At 35.4% G+C, this 18,728-nt stretch overlaps 1 protein-coding gene across 6 annotated transcripts in view; it reads left to right on the top strand.

The window, feature by feature from the left end:
• MYOF (myoferlin) overlaps window positions 1-18,728 on the top strand; it is a 113,177-nt gene that overhangs the window by 84,562 nt on the left and 9,887 nt on the right. For 5 of the 6 annotated variants that reach the window (XM_083364119.1, XM_083364120.1, XM_083364118.1 and 2 more), the window contains 13 exons: window positions 1,085-1,266; window positions 1,344-1,502; window positions 1,613-1,711; window positions 3,354-3,515; window positions 5,020-5,185; window positions 6,269-6,345; window positions 10,840-10,851; window positions 11,457-11,555; window positions 12,185-12,310; window positions 14,281-14,436; window positions 15,299-15,390; window positions 16,248-16,418; window positions 17,876-18,024. In XM_083364119.1, coding sequence (XP_083220245.1) covers window positions 1,085-1,266; window positions 1,344-1,502; window positions 1,613-1,711; window positions 3,354-3,515; window positions 5,020-5,185; window positions 6,269-6,345; window positions 10,840-10,851; window positions 11,457-11,555; window positions 12,185-12,310; window positions 14,281-14,436; window positions 15,299-15,390; window positions 16,248-16,418; window positions 17,876-18,024 — 1,650 coding nt within the window. The remainder of the gene's footprint in view (window positions 1-1,084; window positions 1,267-1,343; window positions 1,503-1,612; window positions 1,712-3,353; window positions 3,516-5,019; window positions 5,186-6,268; window positions 6,346-10,839; window positions 10,852-11,456; window positions 11,556-12,184; window positions 12,311-14,280; window positions 14,437-15,298; window positions 15,391-16,247; window positions 16,419-17,875; window positions 18,025-18,728) is intronic. The other variant, XR_014492698.1, reaches the window with a different exon arrangement.

Genomic DNA, 18,728 nt, shown 5'->3' with positions numbered 1-18,728 from the left:
TGGTCAATTAGTTCAAACAATAAAATAAAGCACAGAATAAAAAGCAATTTAAAAGGAAAAAAGCAAAAGCAACGCATGGAAGGAACGTCATGGAAATGGAAGCACCAATTGTGTACCTCTTGTGTACTTCACTCAAGAAGAGCTGTTATGTCTCTATAAATGAATATCGCTCCAATAAAAGGAGCGATGTAAAGGAGAAACCTCCAATTAATGAATATTAATCCTCAATCAGATTGCTATTCAGTGTATTTCTTCAAATATCATGGTCCAATGCTGTAATTAGGAATATTACGCTGCATCTTATGCAGCATCCTTTTTTTTTTGAGCATTTGAAATTGTAAGATGCATTTTGTGGTCTTTTTGAAACTTTTTAATCTTGCTTCAGTAAATAGAATGTCGTAACATATATAATGTAAAACGCATTACAATCTGCTTAGGCTGAAATCCTATGTGGGGTTTGATAATCACAGCTTTAAGATTTTTTCATTAGCTTTTAAAAGCTACAAACCCTCAGTTCTCCAGGTAGTTTTATTTAAAAGTTACACTCTTATTATACAGAGATAAATCAGGACACCATAAACATTTTCCAGGAGGAAATTTATATTATCGGAAATAAAGAATTGCTTGGATAAACATGGGCCTGTGAAACCTTTTCTTTAGTAACTTTATTAAGTCAGTCTTTCTACAGACTAAAGTTAAAAATGTGTAGCACAGCCACTGTGTGTCTTGCAAGAGAAATCGGAGGGATGATCTTTGAATGATACCAAGTCATAGCAATTTGTACAGAAAATGATATCCTACCCTCTTATTCAGAGGCCCCTTATGATTTTAGAAGAGCTTTTTTAATAGTAGGCCGAAAACTCTATAATCATTTGCATCTAGTCCTGAAAAAGGGGAATGATGTAAATTGCAGTTTTGAAATCTTTTGGAATCTTGCAATGTGGATTACAATGACTCAGTACCAGGGTTAGGGCTACTTTTATGATATGGAGAACTGTTAAGTGAAGCAAAAAGAGTAGAAAAATATGGGAAAATATAACTCTAAATAAATGTATATCAGTATTCCCTTGCTGTGCTCTTTCAGATCCATATGCTCATGTTTCATTCCTTCATCGAAGCAAAACAACTGAGATTATCCATTCAACACTGAACCCAACCTGGGATCAAACTATTATATTTGATGAAATTGAAATTTATGGTGATCCCCAAATGGTAGCACAAAATCCTCCTCAGGTGGTTGTTGAACTTTTTGACAATGACCAAGTGGTAGGTACCAACCTTTTATGTCTTATTTTAGTTTAATGATGTCAGATATATGATAATTTTGTTATTTGGGATTTCAGGGAAAAGATGAATTTCTTGGAAGAACTTCTTGCTCTCCAATGGTCAAATTGAACCCAGATATTGATATCAATCCAAAACTTCTTTGGTACCCAGTTAAGAATGGGGGCAAGGTTTGTGGAGATGTTCTTTTAGCTGCTGAGCTTATACTGAGAGAAAAGGTAAATAAAAACGAGTTGACTTATTTTGGATTTAAGGTACTGTAATGATATAATATCCATGCTTGGTCTCATTATAAATTATAGAAACATGTATCTATGTCTTTAAACAGGGTGGCACCAATCTTCCAATTCTTCCTTCTCAACGGGCACCAAATCTATATATGGTGCCACAAGGAATTAGACCTATTGTGCAACTGACTGCAATTGAGGTATTATGATTGTTGCTTATTTGTTATCCAAAGTGACCTGTTAATAAGGCATTTGGGCATACTTGCTTACACAAGGCCAAGTGCTAGCATAAAATCTTAGTGTACTCTTCATGTTTAATAAATAGTTTAATAAATCAATTGTTTAGGCAACTATCCCCTAAAAATGGATTATGTTTTATTTTTGTTGTGCAATGTTCATCCAATGTCAGATTTGATGTCATTATTAAAAGCTTTAATGATGAATTCAAAAATCCTTAATTCCTATCCGTCACGAACTTGGTCTCAAATTAACAATTATATCTCAATCTTGCATCTAAGGATTATAGTGGGCATCCAAGAACTACATAGGTGAACTAATTTGAGCACTTTCAAAATATATTATGGGAATGCTGAATATTATGAAATGCACCTGGTTTTATGAATAACGTAGCATTACATTCATGAGAATACATTACCCTGGGAATTAATACAACATCCTGGAAAAAGACAATGGCAAAACACTTGCATACTGATGCCAAAAAACCTTCATGGCTAAATCCATTAAGTCAGCAGGGCTCAAGTTTGAGTTGAAGCATACTTGACCTTTATGTTTTTTGGATCTGCTAGAGATGTCTATGCTCATCACATAGGAATCATCAGAAATTATATTGAGCCACATTTTGAAATCGTCAACCTGATTCACATCTAACTAAATAAGTGTGCAGATAAGAATGTAGCATTGTTATCATGTTCATCACCATTATTGTCAGTTCCTGGAATTTCCTTGACCATTAACCTCAAGAACTTGATTGAGGACTAACTGAGTTTGCACCCACTTATTCATTTAGTAGTTAGGGTGTCTGATTTTCACTTTATGAATATTCATAGGGAATAGAAGTCTTTCATAGGAGTTTACAGTTTTGTTGGTGAATGCACTGGTTGTTGATCATTTTCCTATTAATCTTTATTTACTGGGATTTGAGCCAATTGAATTATTGACTTTTGGTTTTTCTATTTATTTATTTATATTGTACTTTGGTAAATACATCTCATATGTATTGTTATTCTTATTCAAATTTTTGTACTGTAATGCAGAAAACTAGAGACTTACATTCTCCTGAACTAAATGCAGATTAATGTAAAAATAGAATGGGATAGATTTCTGTACCAATTCGTATGGTATAAATTGATCAATAAGAAAAAATATATGCTACAAAGCCTGATTAAAATGTGGCTCCCCGCCCCCCGGTGGGTCGATGACAGTTCACTGCAGCCAACTCACTACGGCCATCTCGCCACAGCCAACTCACTGCAGTCCAAGAGTTACACTAACATCAAAGAAATTATGGAATAGAATCATTAAAGAAAGGATGCAAAACAATGGACAAAATGAAATGTGAAGGACAAAAATTAAAATATTTTTATTTATTTTAAATAATTAAATTGAATTGTTAAATTGTCTCATGGCAAGTTGTCCTGTGGCAAGTTAGCCCACAGAGAGTTGGGCAGGGTGAGTTGGCCATAGCAAGTTGGCTGCAGCAAGTTGCCCGCAGCAAGTTGTGCCATTCTCACCCCACCCCTTCTTTTTTTTTACATTAATTTTGTAGCAGATTATGTTTCCCTTCCTAACGTGATGTTTTGGTTGCTTCATTTGTTTTAATAGATCCTTGCCTGGGGATTACGGAACATGAAAAACTATCAAATGGCTTCTGTGACTTCTCCCAGTCTCATTATAGAATGTGGAGGCGTAATGGTAGAATCTGTAATGATCAAAAACTTGAAGAGGACACCTAATTTTCCCGGATCTGTTCTTTTCATGAAAGTGGTATGATAGTACAAAAAATCTCATAGCAAAGATGTATAGTACATATTACACACACACACACACACACACACACACACACACACACACCTATACCTATGCCTATACACACACACACACACACAATACATGCTGGTTCTATTTTTTATGATCAATATGTATTGATCTGGAAACTGTTCAGAGCAAAAATTTAAGCATTGTAAATGAATCCTATTTTTAAGTTTGCATGCAGCTTCAGTTGCAGTATGGTTATATGTCTGTATCCTCATTCAGAAGCAGATGGGAAGATACATGAGTAGGAATGTTGAATTCCTATAACACAGATATCATTATTATAAACATATGCAGATGCACAGCATGAAGTAGGTATATTGTAGAATATCAAGCACTCCCTTCCCTGCTAAATGCTTGACTTCATCCCTTGCTAAATTCATTATCTTCTACATCTCATCCCTGAACATAAGACAGTTTTTTGTGAGCTAAAGCAAAAAATCACAACATATTCTCCCATCCGAATATATAAAACTGTATTAATTTGTTAGCTTCTTTGGTGCTTAAGTAACACCAGCTGCCTGCAATTAGTGCAGGTTCGCATCCCACCAGGCTCAAGGTTGACTCAGCCTTCCATCATTCCGAGGTAGGTAAAATGAGGACCCAGATTGTTGGGGGCAATTAAGCTGACTTTGTAATAATGCCGCTTGGGGTGTGTGTGAAAGCCCTAATAAGCAGGCATATACATAGAATGAAGGCTACTGCTAAGCTTGTAAGCCACCCTGAGTCTTCGGAGAAGGGCGGGATATAAATGGAATTAAAAAAATAAATAAAAAAAATATTTTTCTATCATGTAGCAAAATGGATTGACCCAATTTGCTTTTGATTTAGCCATTTCTTTTGAGAACCAAGCTGGGAGAGATGTAAGAGGTCTATGATTGGAGTCCCCAAAGTTGTTCATTTTGACTGTAGAATGTGGATCTTAATTTTCACCGGAGAAGAAAGTTTGGGAAGGCATGTAAAATGTTTACTCTCCCTGTCTTTTGCGGGGATACTCAGGGGATTTCAAAACAAAACAAAACAAGAAAACAGCTGCAACTTTGTCACAAAGCTCCATCAGATTTTATATGTGTTGATTTACAATGGTACTTTGGTAGTCATTTTTAATTGGTTCCGGGATAAGTACCAAAAACTTTGAGTACCAAACAGATTTTTCCCATAAGAAATAATGTAATAATAATAATCACAAGGCAGCTGACACCGAGAAGTTCTAGCTTGTGCTTTGAGTAGCAAATGATGAGTACTGGGACAAAAATTTTGCATCAAAATGTACCAAATTTGATGAGTTTCAAAGCAGTTGAGTACCAGGGTACCTCTGTATTTTTAAAAATAGACTTAGCTTCAATTATTTTAACTTTTTCTCTTTTACACACCAGATGTTGCTATGTTATATGTATTTTTTACAATTGGTTTTAAATGTAATATATGTAGTATGTATTTTGCTTGTTTTTACTAGCTGTTGCCCAAAGAGGAATTGTACACTCCATCACTAGTTCTTAAAGTGATAGATCACAGGCAGTTTGGCCGTAAGCCTATCGTGGGACAATGTACCATTGATTTACTGGAGAGGTTTCGCTGTGATCCTTATGCTACTGAAGAAGATATTGCACCACAGATGAAAGGTATACTGTAGTTATAAAATTAACAGCACCTTTACATAAACCTCACTGAAATAAATAACTTAAACTTTGGTGATAGTTATAAAAGTACATCATTATTTTTCATATTTTGGGGAGTCAGTGAGAAGAAAATCAGTATGCATTGAGAAAGAATGAAACCAGATAATTGACAGCCATTAACATTCATGGTTTTGTATACATACCAAGGATAAATAAGATTACTTTCGTTACTCCTACTATAACTTTGCCCCACTTTTTAAATTCTAGCATATAGTTCTGCATTTAACTTCATTAAGGAGGAATCTCAACCAGAATGTTGCAGTGGGGATTCAAATACAGACCATCCATTTCACTCCCTTGCCCCATGAAGTTTTCTGATTGTTCCTGAGTGCTGAATGTGCCTCCTTCTACCTATAAGACTTTGGGGTGCCTCCAAGCTTGATGATAATTCCATCTTGCAGGAATGGGGTATTCTGGCAACACAAGCAACTGCATTTAGAGCTTAAATACAGAAACTGTTCTTTGCTCTAAAATAAATACTAATTTATATGCTTAGATTCTGCCTTTTGGCAGCCAGTGTCCTGAGCAATTTGACTTGGCAATTAACTCCCCCAAATACAGTTCACTTAGAGCAGGGGTAAGCAACCTCGGCTCTTTTATGACTCATGGACTTCAACTCCCAGAATTCCTGAGTCAGCTGACTCAGGAATTCTGGGAGTTGAAGTCCATGAGTCATAAAAGAGCCGAGGTTGCCTACCCCTGACTTAGAGCAATGTTTTTCAAATATGGCAACTGTAAGAAAGGTAGACTTCAACTCTGAGAATTCTGACTGGGGACTCCTGGGAGTTGAAGTTCATTCATTTTAAAGTTGCCAAGTTTGAAAAACACTGATTTAGAAGTAGGAAAAATATTTTCTTCCAGTTTTAACAATCAGCAGCCCAGTTCTCTAGACTGTCCCATCGATAGAAGCAAATAAAAGAGCAAAGAATTACGGTAAGAGAAATAAAAGCTGAAGTTATGAATCCTGAATGAATTGCAAAACTGGCTCTTAGTGCTTCTTGGTTTAATAAATTGTTTTACCTGCAGTTACTATTCTAGCAGCTGCACCTTGCCGAGATGTTGTAATTGAAGTGGAAAGTGTGCAACCCTCACTAACAGCACAGGTAAACTTCTTGTTTACATTCATTTTTCTGTGGCCAGTTCATTTGGGTTTTTTTTGGCATGCAAATCTTAGCAATTTATTCGTAATAATTGTTGGAAGCTAATATGTTCTCTTATGTAGCTAGCATGTGTGTCAATCTGTGTTTTTCCATTGGTTTTGTATGTGTAAGTCAGGTTTCCTTACTTGGTGCTCTTCAGATGTGTTTGATTTCTTCTGTCAGTACGATGATAATCTGATGGGGTCTTATGGGAACTGAACACCAACATATTTGGAGATCATGAGCTTATTGTCTGTCTTCTGTATGGCTGCAGTTCCTAAGTTGTCTGCCAATAATTTTAGATTATATCTGCTGTCCAGTGAATAGACTGATAAATTGAACTGGCAGTTTGAAGGCTTCTCTTCTGAAATCATCATCTAAAATACGTATTAAATTTGGCTAAATGTGGTAGCACTCTCCCTGTCAGATACCATTGGAAAAAAATGACAGCTGCATGACAAAATGATTTGGGTGAAATGGCACAGCATAAATTTGAATTGACATAGATATATTCAACCTTCAAACATATTTCCTAACAATACTCTCCATATTTCTGTAAAATAATCACTGTTTAACTACAGTTAAACAGATAATTGCTAGGTTATCACAGACAGATATGAAACTAAACTCTGATACTAAAGGGATTGTTTTAGTTTGTGCAGCTAAACAATGAAAATATTTAACATTAGATATTTAATTCAAAAATGTCAACATTTCAATTCAGCAATCTATTCATTTTCTCTCTGTAGTTCCAGGTTTTTTAAACTATGTTCCTCTTGCTTTAATAATTCCTCTCCCCCTCCTTTTCAATCTGTGAAAAGAGAGCCAGTTACACTATATTGTTATTCCTAATATTATTCATTCATGTATTTGTTAGATTTGTTTGCCACCCATTTTTGCTACATTTACAAATAAGAGTAGAAGCTGTACTGTAATTAAGTTGTACAAGATGTAATAGAATTAATTTCAGTAATGTGTGTGTTCTTGCAGCTAATCCATTTCTCTGTTGTGGTATTTAGTCTCTTCATTCACCACAGTTGAATGTGTTGACAGTTACTTTGCAATTGTTCAAAAGAGCTATTTACTGTCCAGATTCAAAATTCCAACCACCACCTCCTCAGAGTCACATGACCACACGTTTTGTGCTTGGCAATCAGCCTCCATTTACATCCATTTGCAGTTTCCTCAGTCATGTGACCATGACTTATGTCATTTGTGCTGGAACCTGGCATTTATTTCCAGTTTCTGGCGAAAAGTACATCGCAGCAAACAATGGGATCACTTAACAACCATGGCAGTGGCTTAACAAATGCCATGTTTACAACTGCCACATTCACTTAATCTCTAAAAAAAGATTGTAAATGAGGTGAGGTCACATGGTGACACCCTTTGTGACTGTCACAACGTATGACCATAATTGCGGGCTCAGTTATAGTCATAGGTCAAAGACTATCTGTAGAGCAACTAGCAGAGATTGATCATTAATATTAAGAAATACTGAGTGCTACTTCACTGTGCATTCTTATGGCTGCTACTTTTTATTGTTAACCTTGCATTTCACCAGAGAGCACATTAGAATTATGATGGAAAGCAAAGATTGTATATACCCTAGTTATTCTTCTGGGGACTTTAAGCAGCAAACAATGTAAGGACATTTTTCTCTATAGAAGATTCCAAAAATCTAAGATAATTTAAAGGCTAAATAGCCAATTTATACAGAAAAGCTCCAATATTTTCTTGTGCAATATTTTAGAAAAAAAGCTAGACATAGTTTCCTATATACTAAATCAGATGTTTGCATATATTACACACTGTGTAAAAAGATGCTGAGTTCAACTCATGGCATCTCAAACTATTTTATAACGATTCCAGGAGAACAACTGAAAAGATTCCTACTTAAGCTTCTGTTCACTACTAGTCAGAATAGTAATACTTGTAAAGCAATTTAATATGCCAAAGTGACATAGAGATTAAGTACAAATGGCATCTACATACATACTTAGATTAATGTATTACATATAGGATACCTGAAATAATTAAAGACAAGATAGTAAACCATAGTGCTTTATTTAAATGAAATAAGGATCACTTTAAGGTACTTCAAGAAAGCATAACAAATAAATAATTTATTAAACTTGGAAGGCCAATGTACATTACTGAGTTCCTTTTAGTGAGAACCATTGATATAAATCTGCACCAGAAGGTGCTGCCTAATCTTTGCGCTATATTTCTAACAATTAATGGCAATTGTAACTATAGGAACTTTTCTAGATCTGCAGCTTCAGGCACAAAGCAAATTGGTCAAATAATTATCATTAATGGTTATATTTTGTTATGTAGAATATCTTGACAGATATCTAGCCATCAGCACATGGAATTAAGATGTGGAATTCTGTGTTCATAGTAAACGTATTCAAAAGCAAAGGGATGCTTAAATCTAATTTTATATATTAGTTTGCTTGGAGCTGAATTTTCCTTTAAAGATGCAGCATTCTAATTTTTACTGAGACAGAATGGAAAATAAAGACTTCTTAGAACAAATGATGTGCAAATCTCAGACTAGAGTGACAGATGCAGAACTTTCACGAACTGCATTCCAATTTCTAGTGCATAAGCAGTATGTCAACTGCACTCAGCAAAATGGCTTCTCCGAGCACAGTACATGTATGTATAGATGGAAAAAATGCATGGGGATTATTCACCTTTGATGCTTTTATCATTGAGCTTTCGTGCCACATTTCAATATTCTATACAGGGAGGTTTTGGAGAAAAATAAAAGTTCCAGTTCAAAGCAAAATTGAGAAACATTTCCATTGTCACCACTTTGAAGCAGCTGAAAACTATACCTTTCACTGAGAATGGGAAAAGTTGCTTTTGCACAGATGTGTTGCCACTAACATGTGGCATCTGATTGGCTTACTAACAGTAGAACATTATGTGTGCGTCCTCAAAAATGTATCCAATGAATTCAGAGGGATAGATCCCCATATAAATGGACATAGGATTGTGATCAATAAAAATAAAATTGCATTTGGAGAACAAAATTTGATAGTGATTATCTTTACACACTTTCTCCAAAATCTCAGAGCACTAAGTAGGTAATAAATTGATGAAACAACTTTTGGTGGTCAGTGATTGCTTATGGGTGCTATCATCAATTCCTCCTTAGAAATTGCAAGGGTATTTTGCTGTGAAAGCTCATTTAAAGACTGCGGCATAATCTAAGAAAATTATACTTTTCAGAAATAATTACCAGAAATAATTTACAGAAGATCCTTCTTTTGGTAATAAAATTCTAAGTAGCCTTCCTCATAGGGATTTTGTTGTAGTGAAAAAAAAATGGAGGGCGGAAAGGCAGGATATAAAGTACATACATACATACTCTATTCTACTTCCTGTTCATGTGGAAAAATTGAGTTGTTTTTTATCACTCTCCATGAGCCAGAATTCCTGCCTTGTCTGAAACAACAGGCAAGCTTAAGGGCACAGAGCAAGCTACTTAGCTGCTGTTCTCTAATCTATGTTCCCCTTAGTGCCATCTATTACAATGCACAGAGACAGGAAGCTTAAACAGTCATCTGTAGTGTAACAGTTCTGCCCCAACAGGATAATTTTTTAATAAACATTTAGGGGGGAAAAAACTTGTTCTTTACTGTCATTCAATATTTCTTACATAACTGGTTTTACATATTTAAGAATAATTTAAATTACATGTTAATTTTGTTTCCAAATAAAGTTGTATAATGCTTTTCTTAAAAGATAAACTGTCTTAGCTATAACAACAGGAAAAAATAAAAATACACGGGGAATATGTGTTAGATTGCAACTTTCATACAGTGTTAAAATTATAAAAGAAAATAGCTGTGGACCCTTATCTGGAAGTACATTCTGTCAAATTCACAGGGAAAATGATTAATAAATTAATAGAATTTTATGTAAATTATTCAAAAAGGTTATTGTAGGATGAAACGTAGTCAGAGGAACAATACAATACAAGCTGTTTGTAATTCCTTTGACACATAAAAAGTAATGTCTATGAAATTAAAGATTAGAAAAAGATTATTGTGCTCCTAAATCAAGTCCTCTTTCAGAGAAACAGACTATAGGTCCAGCCTTAATTTCTTGATGTTCCTAAACAAATAAATTAATCCTCTGATTCTTGGGCTAATCCAGAGGTGCCCTGGAGATAATTTCAAGACATGATTTCTCTTTATGTTCATTTGCTAAGACTTATGGAATAATAATTCATCTGGTGGATCCGAATGAACTTCTTCACTTCATTAATTAAATACATGGGCAATGTACAGAGAAAAATAAAATATATTATCTGAAAAAGTATCCATAAAATCATATTTTCTCTTCTATAATGTTGCATCAAAAACAAATTTTTGATTTGGTTTTTTTTAATAATTCTGTTTTGGTTTTCCCCACCCACTCTGCACGGGTTTCCATGAACAGCTCACTGAAAAGGTAATTAATCACATCTATGTAGCTTGAACTATTAATGCTATAATAATTTTAGCATGCATGAATTTAATATGCGCTACTTAATTGAAAAAAGCTGCCAGAGTTCCTCCATTTGGGAAATAGCTTTACAGGCCCAAAAGGTTTAGAAGCTTCTTTGTGAAAAATAATGGAATTGAACTAATTGAATATAACCCTACAATGTATGCTATAGTATAATGTATGCTATGTTTTATTTTTCACAAAAAAGCTTCTAACCCTAACTTAGGGGTGGGCAACCTTGACTCTTTTATGACTCGTGGACTTCAACTCCCAGAATTCCTGAGCCAGCATGGCTGGCTCAGGAATTCTGGGAGTTGAAGTCCACGAGTCATAAAAGAGCCAAGGTTGCCCACCCCTGCTCTAACTCTAACCTTAACTCTGTACCTCTTCAAACAAGCCGAGGATTACATCAGTGGGAAAGGGAGGGGTTGGGGGGGTGGCTTAAGGAATTGTAACCAAAAATGGCAGGAAGAAACCAAATGGAGGAAATTATATGTACAGTATAGCTAAAATAATTATCCTAGAGACTGTTGTTGCTTCCTTTTAATTGTCTGTTTTTTATATTTTAGGAAAAAGAGGTTGTGGACTGGTGGAGCAAATTTTATGCTTCAATAGGCGACACTGAAAAATGTGGACAATATGTTCAGAAAGGATATGATACACTAAAGGTATTTATTTTATGGATGAGACCAGCATCGGTATCTAGTTTTAAAAAATAGCTGTTTAAAAATGACTAGGTTTTAGATCGGTGACCGTTTCTTAGCCCAATCCATCCTCTCTAGAAAAAAAATATGTAGTAGAGGCTTTATATCTATTAATGATAATCTGTAGTGTTACAATGCTGTTATTTGTTTTTATTTGGGGGTAGTACTTTTGTGACTTTAAGGCATTGTTGACTCCTGGACAAGTCCCTTCAGTTTTCTTCATAAATTTTTTCAGAAATGCCATTGCCTGCTTCTAAGGCTGAGAGGGTGTGAGTGGCCTACTTACCTAGCTAGCTTTGTGCCTAAGGTGAGACTAGAATTTAAAGTCTCCAGGTTTCCAGACTGCTGCCTTAACTGCTAGACCAAAAATGGCTCTCTATGCTATTACTCATTAATTTACTATTTGAATAATCTGGTGGGGTTTTTTTTACCATTATTGAGAATTATTTCACAAATACAATTAAATATTTTTCCTACATCGTTATATTTGTTTGGAGCTGGGAATATTTTTCACTATTTTAAATTTCTCAGCATCTGTCATCGATGTATATGCCCCATGTTTTTTAATTGTGGCATTTCACTATTGTTTGTAGGTTTATGACTGTGAACTGGAAAATGTACCTGGCTTTCGGGGTTTAACAGACTTCTGTGATACTTTCAAGCTGTATCGAGGTAAAAGCGAAGAAAATGATGACCCTACAGTTGTAGGAGAATTTAAGGTATAATGAAAGCAACAAATATATTATATTTTCAATAGCAAGTGGGATTCATTGGTTTTGTCTCTCCTCATCAGCCCACTGAGAACTAAACAATGCAATTATTCCATATTTCCTCATGAACAGATTTGTGAAAAGAAAAAAAAACTGAAGCAGAGGAAAGATGATGGGTGTAAATGATCAACATTATTTGGGCCAATAGCAAAACTTCTTTAACTGAGGGATGGCTCTTTCTAGAAAGATCAAGAGAAAATAGGGGTCTGTGAAATGATTGCATGATGTGAACAGTGTTGATCCATTCTCCCGTTGCCTTATTTATATTTTTGTTTAATTGTATCTAATGATTATTTTAGACATTTTTAACTGTTTGTTTTATTGTATACACCAGAGTCACATTATATGAAATGGATAGCTATATAAATTATATAGATGGATACTGGATAGATAGATAGATAGATAGATAGATAGATAGATAGATAGATAGATAGATAGATAGATAGATAGATAGATGGATGGATGGATGGATGGATGGATGGATGGATGGATGGATGGATAGATAGATAGATAGATAGATAGATAGATAGATAGATAGATAGATGATAGATAGATAGATAGATAGATAGATAGATAGATAGATAGATAGATAGATAGGAAGGAAGGAAGGAAGGAAGGAAGGAAGGAAGGAAGGAAGGGGGAAGGAAAACTGGAAGATACAAACAAAGCTTCAGAAAGAGAATGGGAAAAAGCAAAGAAAATGAAACCCTCCCCATTCTTAGCTTATCACTGACTTCTTCCACAATGTATTCATATTCTTGTCAGATTGTCTCAAGGAAACACAGCTGTAGTACAGCCCCACAGGATGAATGTCTGGATTCTGTCTCAGAAATGCCTGAGACTATACATTCTGGCCCAATATTGAATAGTTGTTTGGTAGTTACTGCTGTCACCCCATATCTTCCTTTGGCATGCTCATACCTAACTTGGTTCATGAAAGAAACAGGACTGCCACAACTTATGTTGTCCTTATTTACAAAATATATGCCCTGGTGATGCTGTGTTAAAATTAATAAACTGAGATGGGTTCTGTTTTCAGATTAAATTTCAGCTCACATGAAGTTAAAAAAATGAAATAAGCTTCTTGGCAGCAAATGCATATTCCATTAAATGTTCTTTTTGTGTAGGACAAAAAGATTTAACTAAAACACACAGACACAAAAGAATATCAATTCCTAATGTAGTATTCTAACTCAGCTGGATTAGCTACTTCTTTTTAAATAAAATCCTCTCAAGCAAAATCCTCAGCTTTTTTTCCCATTTGAACTCTCCCAGTTAGACTTTAGATGGCTAATAGAGTTATTGAAGAGATGTTATCACAACTCAAATACAGCTTCATCCTCCATTTTCCAGGAATTTGGTGGAAATCTAAATCTTGCAAAAAGGAAAGATTTCAGGAAAAAGTGTGTTTCACATATGTGATAGAGAGAGTATCTGTCCCTCTGAATATTGATTGAAATATTGATTAGCAAATGAATGCAGTGTTTTTATTCTACACATTCATTGCAGCATCAGTCAAGAAAAAGAAAGTTATCTACTGCTAAGCTTGTAAGCTGCCCTGAGTCTTTGGAGAAGGGCGGGATATAAATGGGATTAAAATACGGTAAAATAAATAAAATAAAATCCAAATATGTTCTTATGTTCAGCTTATAATAACTAATATTTCCAAAGTCGTACTTTCTCAGTGCAAAATGTTAATCAAAATGAATTCACATTTTGTATTCAAAACAATACAAAGAGATCACGTCACATCTTGCAAACAAATACTTTTTAATGAAAATAATGAAGTGTAATTATATACTATGGATGTTTACCATTTTAATAAGTGACTAAATAAATGAAATATATATTTTCATACCACCCTTGCTTGTAATAAGATGTGTTTTGGATTATTTACTAGTATCCATCTGATTTATTAGGGCTCTTTCCGGATCTACACATTACCAGATGATCCAACTGTACCAACTCCTCCTCGGCAGTTTCGTGAGTTACCAGACAGTGGGCCTCAGGAGTGTATTGTACGGATTTATGTAGTACGAGCCTTAGAACTCCAACCTAAGGATACTAATGGACTGGTAAGTTATTGTCTCCAGCCAATAGCACTGATTAGAGCAGTGTTTCTCAATTTCAGGAAGGTTAAGATGTCTGGACTTCAATTCCCAGAGTTCTTCAGTCAGCATGCTGGCTGGATTATTATGGGAGTTAAGAGTCCAGATATCTTAAAGCTGTTGAGGTTGAGAAACACTAGATTAAAGCAGTAGCCCCAACCTTTCTGGCTCCAAAGACCGCTGACAGCGTGTGTGTGTGTGTGTGTGTGTGTGTGTGTGCATTGGGAATAGTCTTGCGCATGCAAACTAGATCCCACACATATGCAAATGACGGTTCACGGACTCACATGCCATTTGCACAGACCGGTTCCCAACAGGCCGTGGACTGGTACCGGTCTGCAGAACGGTACCGGTCTGCGGCCCAGGAGTTGGGGACCCCTGGATTAAAGCATTGTGGTGCATTAACTGGGAAATGATGAGTTGGAATGTAATTGACAGGAGTGAATAAATATACAACGATGTGAAATGTTCCTCACTAAATGAGTTTCAGTAGAGGTTTCTGTAAAATGCCATTCATCATGATCTGTCTCATAATGATATGGAGGAAATGAATAAGATAAAGATTTTGTAATTAATGCCTTAATGGAGCAATTAAATGCCACACAAGTAAATCCCTGGCAATTAATTGAAAGGCTTTGAGAACATAGCCGCCATCTCGATTGAAATCTGTAGGGATTTAGAATTTTTCTCTGTCCTCAACAGCTATGAATTTATAATTCATTTATAATCTATTTTTGACCAGTCAAGCAATGAATGTTAACATCTTTTTTAACATTATTAACATTATTATTAACACTAACAACTTTTTTGTTTATTTGTTTCCAAATAGTGTGATCCTTACATTAAGATCAGCTTAGGAAAAAAAATTGTTGAGGATAGAGATCATTACATTCCCAATACGCTGAATCCAATTTTTGGCAGGTAATTAAAATGTTCCTCCTTCCCTTGTAATTATAACATGCATACAGAATACCAGCTTGGGATCATTCTATTAAAATAGTAAAAGAAATTGTGAATTTATATGCAAAAATAGGTAGAGGGGGAGTGTGACATATTTTCTGTTTTTTTCCTGTCATTTCTGTTTATTTTAGCTAGAGAAGATCCTTAGTTGGATTAAAACTCAGAGAATAATTGTGATAGAATAGAATAGTTCCCAAATGAGCAAAATTTCCCTTGTTTTAAATGTTCTTCTGATACCTGTAGAGGTACTCTGAAAAAAATATTCTGGAAGTGCAATTAAAGATTTTGAAAAACAATGGAAAATTTAATTAATTTAACACATGAGGTATATCTGCACACACTGATAACGTAAGAAGTATTTTTCATAGAATCATAAGGTTTTCAAGGAACTTTGGAAATCTTCTAATCCAACCCCTTTCCTAAGGCAGGGATTCTTACAATTTTCCAGACAGATGGCAGTCCAACTTTGCTTGTAAATGTCCAGTAGTGCAGGACCTATATCTCCAAGAGCAGTTTTTCTCACTGCTTTCTCACTAATATTTCTCCTGGTCAGGAAATTCTTCCTGATTCTGAGTTTGGATTTCCTCTGTAAAGCTTCAGTTCTTCTCCTGCCTTTGGACATTATGTAGAATAAATCTATATTCTTGCCCTTCAAGTACTAGAAGATCATCAATATTACTCTTTTGTTTCAAATAACAGTTCTTCAAACTACTCAGTTATGTGAGCAGTGCTAATTACTGTATATGTTAGTGAGCTTTGTTTATCTTTTGAATAGCACTTTTCTGGAATTGAAATTGACTAGCCATTTCTTCATTTAGAATGTATGAACTGAGCTGCTTCTTGCCTCAAGAGAAGGATTTGAAAATTTCTGTGTATGACTATGATCTGCTGACTCGAGATGAAAAAGTTGGTGAAACTACAATTGATCTGGAAAACAGATTCCTCTCCCGCTTTGGATCACAGTGTGGGATACCACAACAATACTGCACGTAAGTCTTTCCTATCCCAATTAGTCTTCCGTGGGTCCTGCTAAAAACCAAATCCTGGCTTAATCCTACGGCATAAGCCACCTAGAATGTGACTGACTGACACACTAGTCCAGGGGTGTCAAACTCAATTTCATTGAGGGTCGCATCAGCATTGCGGTTGCCCTCAAGGGGCCGGGTGGGTATGGCCAGGGTGGGCGTGGCCTACTGGGTGAGCGTGGTTAGAGTGCGTATGGCCTACTGGGTGGGCGTGGCCAGCTCTACCTCCTTTGCATCAAGGGTGCCTATGGGGGCCTGGGCAGGAGTGGGACAGATCTGAGGGTCTCTGGCAGAAGGAGGGTCTCTGGGCCAGGGCCGAGGCAGTGGGGGCCGTTCCCTCACTGTTTCCAGGATGGCTTCGCGGACCACATGAAACCACTTCGTGGGCCGGATCTGGCCCCCGGGCCTTGTGTTTGACATGTCTGCGACTAGTCAGTCAATTATCCAATAAATCAGTGATTTACTCATAAAAAATCTAGGTGGGTTAGCATTTATCTTTATCTTTCTCTTATTTAATTTTTTTAAGATGTGTAGTATCATTGGAATTGCATTTATTTCTCTGTACGTATGGAAAAAAATGTATAATATAATTTCTGGAATTCTTTCCAACTTCTTTCGGACTCCAGTTGCATCTGTATTTTCTTCAGTATAACAGTGTAGCATCTTTTATTTCTATGTGTATTTCTGTTCTTGTGTTGGATTTCTGTGCTTCTACCGTATGTATATATTCACTGGGAAGCATAGTATAGAAGCAACGTGTTACATTGGCTATACAAAAGAAACTTAATAATTAAAAGGGGTATCCAAATAACAAATGGAAAGAATGACCTGCATAATCTTCCAATTTGGATTTACAAAAAAAGGCTTGTTTAAGCTTTGAAGAATTTTGTGAGAAGGGACAAAGACAAAATGAAAACAAATCATTTTTTTATTAGTCTCCATTAGTTTTTGCGATTGTAATTTTTAATAAGTTATTTTTTTAAAAAAACCAGAGATACGGAAACAACTTGAAAAACACAGTTATTAGTTTTTTTTAAAATCTAAGCTATCACCAACTAAACATTTACACTACAATTCTGTAAACTCAAATAGTGTTTTCCAAGAAATTTCATTTATAAACTCCTTTGGAATATAATTTAGAAAAGCTCCCTTGTTGAAATCAATAGAAAACTTTTTTTTGAGTAATTCCATATATGAATCATTGTTTCTCTAAGTTTCTGGAAAAAATGAATTTAAAACAAACTAAAAAATAGTTTTTAGGATTTTTTAAATTTTAAATCTTACATTATTTGTCATTTTGATGGTACCGCTTTGCTTTTCTTTTTCTTCCTTCCACATCAGTCACATCTAAAAGTAATCAAAGTATGCATGTCCGAAACTATAATGCATTTATTCCAAAATGTGTTTTGTTTTCTATAAAGTTCAGGTATCAATACTTGGAGAGATCAATTAAAACCAACACAACTTTTGCAAAATCATGCCAGAGTTAAAGGCCATCATACTCCAGTCCTCTCTGAAAATGGAAAAAGAATTAGTTATGGAGGAAGGGACTATATTTTGGAAGAATTTGGTAAATCCTGATCTATTTACTGAGTGTTACTGATTCATATTTGTCAAATCTCCATTGTGCTTTTAACTGTATCAATGTGGATTGTAGGGTTGCATTTATGGGTAGTCCTAGTTTAGCAGTCACAAATGAGACTAGCAACTTGGTTGTTAAGTGAAGTGGTCGCTAAGTGAAATTGTCACAATACCTATTATTTTATTTCAGTTTTCCTTTGCTTTACAGACCTGTGAAGATTGTAAATGCAAGCATTGATCACAAAGTTCCCTTGTCATCATTGTCATAATTATGAACAGTTGCTAAACAAGGACATTGCTTAACAATGACTGCTCATATATTGCATCAGAGGCTCTGATTTGGGATGCCAACTTGACAAGGCTCAATGGACTTTTCTCTTGTACACTAGGGAAAAGTGAAAAAAATGTTTACATAAAATGTAAGGGGTCCTTGGTGCTCTCTAAGCTTGCTTGTTTTCTTGCAGACGTTTCATTAACCAAACTACTGTAGGAAACATTATCAGTGCTAGTAAGAAATGTGGTTTGCTGTCAGTTTATATTCTAGTGGCTTGCCCTGTCAGATTTGGTGGGGGCGATCTTAGAGATCCTTTGTTTGGGCTGTTTACTGTTGACTTCTTTGCTATTATGTAGAACAAACAGGCAGAAGACCGGCAGAACGCATCCATGAACACCAACTAGCAGTTAGAAGACATG

The sequence above is a fragment of the Vipera ursinii genome (genome assembly GCF_947247035.1).
Source record: "Vipera ursinii genome assembly, chromosome: 5".
Lineage (NCBI taxonomy): Eukaryota > Metazoa > Chordata > Lepidosauria > Squamata > Viperidae > Vipera > Vipera ursinii.
Note: the sequence above shows the minus strand (reverse complement) of the source record. Positions and strands in the feature narration are given on the sequence as shown.